This window comes from Otolemur garnettii, unplaced genomic scaffold (genome assembly GCF_000181295.1).
Source record: "Otolemur garnettii isolate 467f Iridium unplaced genomic scaffold, OtoGar3 scaffold00137, whole genome shotgun sequence".
Classification (NCBI taxonomy): domain Eukaryota; kingdom Metazoa; phylum Chordata; class Mammalia; order Primates; family Galagidae; genus Otolemur; species Otolemur garnettii.
Window position 1 is genome coordinate 437809 of NW_003852532.1, and position 7662 is coordinate 445470.

At 34.5% G+C, this 7662-nt stretch overlaps 1 protein-coding gene across 1 annotated transcript in view; it reads left to right on the forward strand.

Moving 5' to 3' along the window:
* The window catches only part of SMARCAD1 (SWI/SNF-related, matrix-associated actin-dependent regulator of chromatin, subfamily a, containing DEAD/H box 1), an 89297-nt gene that overhangs the window by 73721 nt on the left and 7914 nt on the right, over positions 1-7662 (forward strand). Inside the window, exons 15-23 of the mRNA XM_012810555.2 lie at positions 663-798; positions 1325-1462; positions 1855-1950; positions 2044-2161; positions 2334-2455; positions 3656-3844; positions 4647-4765; positions 6449-6631; positions 7562-7662. The exon at positions 7562-7662 is cut by the window's right edge and continues 3 nt beyond it. Of these exons, the coding sequence (XP_012666009.1) occupies positions 663-798; positions 1325-1462; positions 1855-1950; positions 2044-2161; positions 2334-2455; positions 3656-3844; positions 4647-4765; positions 6449-6631; positions 7562-7662 (1202 nt within the window). The remainder of the gene's footprint in view (positions 1-662; positions 799-1324; positions 1463-1854; positions 1951-2043; positions 2162-2333; positions 2456-3655; positions 3845-4646; positions 4766-6448; positions 6632-7561) is intronic.

A 7662-nucleotide genomic window follows, 5' to 3' on the forward strand; every position in this document is an offset into this window, starting at 1 on the left:
GCAACCTCAAACTCTTGGGCTCAAGAGATCCTCTTGTCTCAGCCCCTTGAGCAGCTGGGACACAGGCACTCGCCACAATGCCTACCTATTTTTAGAGACTGGGTCCTGATTTTTCTCGGGCTGATTTCAAGCCTATGAGCTCAGGCAATCCACCTGACTCTGCCTCCCAGAGTGCTGGGATTATAGGCGTGAGCCACTGTGCCTGGACTGGACTCCATCTTGAACTGATAGCTATTCACTATTATTTCTTGGATCTACTCTACTAGTTAATAAAACACATTCTGTTTTAAAGAGAAACATGTAGCTTCATGTTCTTTTTTCTCTTCTTAAATTATAGTTCATGAAGCAAGTGTATGACAATGGAAGATTACTTATCAATTATGCCCACTTTGGCCTCTTCCCAGATATATAGAAGTTGTCTAATTATATTGTAACGTTTACCTTTCCTTTAAATTACATATCGAAGCTTTTGTATTGATGTACATATCCATAAATAATTATTAGATATATATATTAGTATTTATTTGAGTAGCAACTGTGTCTAGGGCTGTCCTTTAGAAACTGGCTGGTAGAATTGTATAAATAAAAACAATTTTATAGTATAAATCTCACTAGCTTCCAAGCTCTTAAATATTAGAGATTTTTTTTTCTTTCGGTAACAGGTATAACTGTGCAATTAGCAGTTCGGATGACCGTAGTCTGTTTCGACGGCTAAAACTTAATTATGCAATTTTTGATGAGGGCCATATGCTGAAGAACATGGGCTCCATCCGATACCAGCACCTTATGACAATTAATGTAAGAGAGTCTTCTGCAAATTTTTCCCAGTTTTGCAAAAGATTTTGATTATGTACTTTATATAGTATTCCATATCAGTTGTCAGGAAGTTTCTTCTGTAAAGGGCCAGATTGTAAATATTTCATGCTTCATAGGCTACATGGCCTCTGTCACATATTTTGGTTTTTGTTGTTTAAATGGTCCTTTAAAAAATAGTAACTTATAGTTGATAAGCCATAATTTATCTGTTCTATACGATTAAGCTTTACAACTATCAAATATAGTTTATCTTCTTTCATAACCTCATGAAGAGTGGTGAGGACACAAGTAAAATAAGAGCAGTGGTTTTTATGTTCCACCTTAAGTACGGGATATGATAATAGCAGCCATCAGTTGTCTAAATGACTAGTCTTTCATCATAGAATGTAAAATGATTAATAATCGTTTTGTCTCCCTTTCCTTTCTTTACTCCTTACTGGAGAGGGTAGACATGAAGAGAGGGGAGTGGCTTAAAAAAACTAATTTAAATATTATCCTTAATTTATAGGCCAATAACCGTTTGCTGCTCACAGGCACACCAGTACAGAATAATCTGTTAGAACTCATGTCGCTGTTGAATTTTGTTATGCCACACATGTTTAGTAGTAGCACCAGTGAAATACGAAGAATGTTTTCTTCTAAAACGGTAAGCATAAGTGCATATTTTCTCCTAAATAGCTGATTTAGGAGAAGTTGCCTGGGCCAGTTTTCTCCTGTGTTTCCTTTGTTGTTTTCATAATGCATATGTGTAATGAAGTAGGTGATATTCTTAGATTTGGATCAGTTCAGAATCAAAAACTAGCCAAAAACATTATAGAAAAAAATTAATTCTGTGATGGGTGTCCAAAAGTTTTGGATTTTAATATCCTTTTTTTTTTTTTGGTAGTTGTCGTCGTTTAGCTGTCCCAGGCCAGGTTTGAACCCACCAGCCCTGGTGTATATGGTCAGCACCCTAACCACTGAACTATGGGCATCAAGTTTTTATTGTGATAATTTAAGTGTATGATTTCTAAAAAGAATTGTTTTTATTTTGTGTAGAAATCAGCAGATGAGCAAAGCATATATGAAAAGGAGAGAATAGCACATGCAAAACAAATTATAAAGCCATTTATTCTCAGAAGAGTGAAAGAAGAGGTAACTCTTATTTGTATATTTTGATTATGATTATTTCTAAAAATTCTATTTTCTTTATTAGAATGATCATCTTAAACTGTCCTCCTTCCTCAGGTTCTCAAACAGCTGCCCCCCAAGAAGGATCAAATCGAGTTGTGTGCAATGTCAGAGAAGCAGGAGCAGCTTTATTTGGGTCTTTTCAACAGATTGAAGAAATCCATCAACAACTTGGGTATAATCTGAGTTTACTAGTTTCATGTGGAAAATACTCTTTACTGGGGCTGTGTTTTGTTCAGTCATAGATTTGCTTATTTTACAAAGTTGGGATTTGACACTTCAAGTTGAGATATTTCAACATACAGCTATCAGCTTAATTTTTTCTTAAATGTGTGCTCTTTTCATAGAAAAAAACACAGAGATGTGTAACGTCATGATGCAGCTGAGAAAAATGGCCAATCATCCTTTATTACATCGCCAATATTACACAGCTGAAAAACTCAAGGAAATGGCTCAGCTTATGCTGAAGGTAAGGGTTTCGTACTGTGTTAACACTGAGCGTTATAGCACTATTAAGACAGGAGGTGAAGTTGTTAGGCTAAAAGTGAGACTGTTGAATCCAGTGGACACTAAGTCTTTAACAACATAGAAGACCAAGTCTGGGCTAACTTAGGGGACAGAAGAACCAAGAAGGGACTGATAATCTAGATCAGGGCCCAGCAAACTAGCTTTAGGGCAGTGCCTGTTTTCACTTTCTCACTGCAGAGGCAGAGGTGAGTAGTTCTAACAGAGACCATCTTGCCTACATGTACTGTCTGGCCTCTTACAGTAAAAGTTTACTACTTCCTGATGTAAATTTCTATAATGCACTCCTTTTTTTAAATGTCCCTCAGTATTTGGATCCTATTTAGTGAATCATTTTCCCCATTTATTTTCTCCATTTTATTTCTTCGTAATTTTAGCTATTATCCTTTATCTTTGCCTTATTCTCTTCTAGCATCTTACCTTTATTTACCCTTTTTGATCTTTGTGTTGAAAGCAACTGATTTGTTGTTGTTGTTGTTGCCTCAGCTGGAGTACAATGGCATCATCATAGTTCATTACAACCTCAAACCCCTGGGTGCAGGTGATCCTCTTGCATCAGCCTCCTGAGTACTGGGACTATAGGCACATACCATCACACCCAACAAATTTTTCCAGTTTTTGTAGAGACAGGGCCTCACTATGTGATCAGACTAGTCTCTTAACTCCTGGCCTCAAGCAATCCTACCCCACCGTCCCAAAGTGCTAGGATTACAGGCATGAACCACCATGCTCTGCTTCATTTTCTTTTTAAAAATAATTTACATTATTTCAAACGTCTAGGAGAGAATTTCAAACATGTAGAAACAGAATTGTATAACAGACTCTAAGCATACAACATTACTTCACCCCTTTTCTAGTTAGCATTTGGTAATAACTATTCTCAGTTCATCTTTACCCCTTACTTCTCTGCAAGGCTATTGTGAATCTAATTCTGGTATGTTATTTCCTCTGTAAATATTCAGCATATAACCTCTAAAATGATAAGGACTTACCCCCTTTTATTATACCTAAAGAAGGAATATTGATTTCTTTTGTGAAATCTGTTGAACTAAAATATTATTTATTTTATCAGTTGTGAATAATTATTTTAATCACATTAAAACTTTTTTTATTTTCAAGTATGTTGTATTTATTTTGTTCTAAGGAACCTACACATTGCGAAGCTAACCCTGACCTGATCTTTGAAGATATGGAAGTTATGACAGACTTTGAACTACATGTACTTTGTAAACAGTATCGACACATTAATGACTTCCAGTTAGACATGGATTTGATTTTAGATTCTGGAAAATTTCGAGCTTTAGGATGCATCTTGTCCGAATTAAAACAGAAGGTATTAAAAAAGAGTGATATTCCTATTGTATTTTCCCAGTTAAACTTACTAAAGCAGTTCTTTCATGATTTCATGTTTCTGAAGCTCTAGCCTGTGTCTGCATTCTTCTACAGCCTAGTGTTTTGAATGTTTTCTTGACATATTTAGATATACAGTTTTGTCTCAGCCTCCCAAGTAGCTAGGACTACACGTGCCCACCACAACTCCTGGCTATTTTTAGAGATGGAGGTCTCACTCAGACTGGTCTCGAACCCGTGAGCTCAGGGCACTCCACCTGCTCTGGCCTCCCAGAGTTCCAGGATTATAGGCGTGAGCCACTGTGCCAGGTCTATAAACAAAATCTTAATTGTCGTTTTTTCATAGGTGACAGTTTGCATGAGTGCTTCAAAATTAGTTTTTAGAGGATATTATTTGTTAAAAATTATGTTAGTAAGACTGCATTTTATGTGAAAATAGCTTAATTTTGTAATCACATTCTACATATCCAGCTACTCACATTTGGTGACATTTTTCTGTTGTGAAAAGGAAGTGATATTTGTTTTTAAAACCAAAACTAAGAGTTAAACTTGAGCTCTGACGTTTATACAAGATAAGGTATAAAGTTCAATAAGAAATTTGTCTTAGACATCAGTACTTGATTTTTATTAAAGAAACATATGATACTTTTATCATAGGGAATTTTCTGCAAACTTGTCGACATGTTATGGTTAACACTCCTAATTGTTTAGCCCTGTCAAGCCTTTGAGTACTGTGTGTAATCATTGCATATTTCTGTTTCTGACCCATGTATGTATTTTCACAGGGTGATAGAGTTGTATTATTTAGCCAGTTTACCATGATGCTGGATATTTTAGAGGTACTCTTAAAACATCATCAGCATAGGTACCTCAGATTAGATGGAAAGACTCAGATTTCTGAAAGGTTAGTATATTTCACTTTAGTTTCAGAAAATCACTTATTATTTGTTGGAATTTTTGGCATTTGGTAGAATTTTATTGCTTTCAGTCTTGTGTTTACTGCTTCAAATCATTACTTTAAAATGAAAGGAACTTTATTTTTAAATTTTTTGTCTAAATTGCATGCAAATATATTTTGAAGTAGTTATTAAAATTATATGGTTTTTAAAGTTTTCCCATTTTAAAATAATCCAAAGTCTGGAATGGCTAACAAACATTTGAAAAAATGTTCATTGTCCCTCATCATCAGAGAAATACAAATCAAAACCTCCCAGTGAGAATGGCCTATATCACAAAGTCTCAAAGCTGCATTTGCAGGTGTGGATATGGAAAGAAGGGAACAGCGTTACCCTGCTGGCGGGACTGCAAACTAATACAGCCTTTTGTAAGGAAATAAGGAGAATTCTTAAAGAACTCAGATTAGACCTCCCATTTGATCCTGCAATCCCATTACTAGGCACCTAGCTAGAAGAAAAAATCCTTTATCATAAGGACATTTGCACTAGACTGTTTATCACAGCTCAATTTACAATTGCCAAAACGTGGTGAAAACAATCTAAATGCTCAGCAACCCAGGAATGGATTAACAAGCTGTGATGTGTGTATACCATGGAATATTATTCAGCCTTTAAAAAGATGGAGACTTTAAATCTTTTGTATTAACTTGGATGGAGGAGGAACACATTCTTCTTAGTAAAGCATAATAAGAATGGAGAAGCAAGAACCCAGTGTACTCAATTCTATCATTAAGGCAGTAGATGATCTAATACAAGGGATGGGGTAGGGGAATGAGGGATCGAGGAGAGGGGAGGAAGGAGGGAGATGGGGGGTTATGTGGCACACTTCTTGGGAGCAAGACGCAGTTATAAGAGGGTATTGATCTAACAATCACAATCAGTGTAACCTAATTATTTGTAACATAAATAATCCCAAACATTAAAAAATAAATTTTAAATTAAATATACATATATAAAGTAATAGTAATAAAAATAATCCACAGTCTAAAGTACCTTATCTTTAGTTGTTTTTAAATCATAGGCGATTCATATTTTAAGGGTAATTAATTAAGTTCTTTTTTAATTCTCAAAGCTTGAAAAGATCATCTTAAACAAAGAATGCTTTTTCTAGTGTTTCCAAGCTGGGTTATGTATTTTGTCTTATTTTTTAACCATCCAGAATGATTTTCTTCCTCCCTCGCTGCATTGGAATTAGGGTAAAAATTGTGCTTAAAAAAAAAAAAAGTACTGGTACAGTTTCATTTTGAAGTCCTTTGTTCATCAGGTATAATGTCTGCTAGTTGCTGACTGACTTACAAGAAGGTTAAAGCTTGAAAAGCCATATGCAGAATGTAGAGAAGGCAGAAGTCATTAAACAAAAAACAAAATGGTCCTTTGGGACCATTGGGAGCTAATCAAATCTCAATAGTTGAATTAAAGGAAGAGTTAGTAAGTGACGCAATACTGTTAAAAAGAAGCTGATGAATTGAGCAGGCTCTTCAGTGGTAAAGCCACAGAAATAATTGTCATGCCTTGCAAAAGCTTGTACTTGTACCTGCCCAGGGTTCTTTTCCATGTAATGTGATTGTTTTCAGTTTTAATTACGTTACGTACATTTTTGTGAAATTTTATCAAATATGTTTGTCTTTTAGGATTCATCTAATTGATGAGTTTAATACCGATATGGATATCTTTGTATTTCTGCTATCAACTAAAGCTGGTGGACTGGGGATAAATCTGACCTCAGCAAATGTTGTTATACTTCATGATATTGATTGTAATCCTTATAATGACAAACAAGCAGAAGATAGATGCCATCGAGTAGGGCAGACTAAGTAAGTATTTTTAGGTGAAATGTATTTTCTAATCAAATGCCTGTTTAATTGATATAGAATATAGTGTGTTGGATGTCCTGCATTTGTTTTAATTTTTTCAGCAAAGCATGGCAGCTAACGTATTTTGTACCAGCCATATTGAACATGAACTCCGTCTGTAACCTATCCATTTTTTAGTGATTAAGAAAAAATAACCACCTACACTCACCCCAAAAAGTTTGGCAGTTCATAAAGAGGGAGTATTATTAGTGGTCTACTCTGATGAACAAGATTAGTAATTGAAAAAGACTTGCTTGTTAGATCATTTAAGAGCCAGACCTGATAATGAACATACAATGGCTACCTTGTTAGCTACCCTTATAAGAAATAGATTATTTGAGTAGTAGGTTATTTTAGGTTTAGGTTCATATTGACATTGGTCACAGAACTATAAAGAGGTGAAAATAACTGCAATTCAACTCTGCTTTCATATATAAACATGAAGTGGTCAATGTCCTTTTTGTGAAGTATTTTATTATATTTCCCAAAGATAATTGATATATTTATTTATGGCCCAAATATTTATCCATGCCCATAGTGGAGCTTCATACTTTACTACACTGTGTTACTATACAGAATTATTTCTTAGAACCTGATAAACAAGAGATGTTTCTTTTGAAAAGGTAATTTTTATCTGAACACAGAACTGTTTGTTGTTTTATCAGTAATTTTTGAAGTGCAAGTATTATTCTTTTACATTAGTAGGAAAGGGTGCCTAAAAAGCTAAGAGGTTAGAAAATGTCAATCTCAATTAGTTTGAATAAAAGGATAATTTAAATTTAAGGATATATTTGTCATAATTTTCAAATTATTCTTTTTTGGACTCTTAAATATAGTTTGCATGTATCTAAATAATTTAATAACCAATGGACATATCTTGTATTTTTTTAGAGAAGTGCTAGTTATAAAATTAATAAGCCAAGGGACTATTGAAGAATCTATGCTAAAAATTAACCAACAGAAACTGAAACTAGAACAAGATATGACCACAG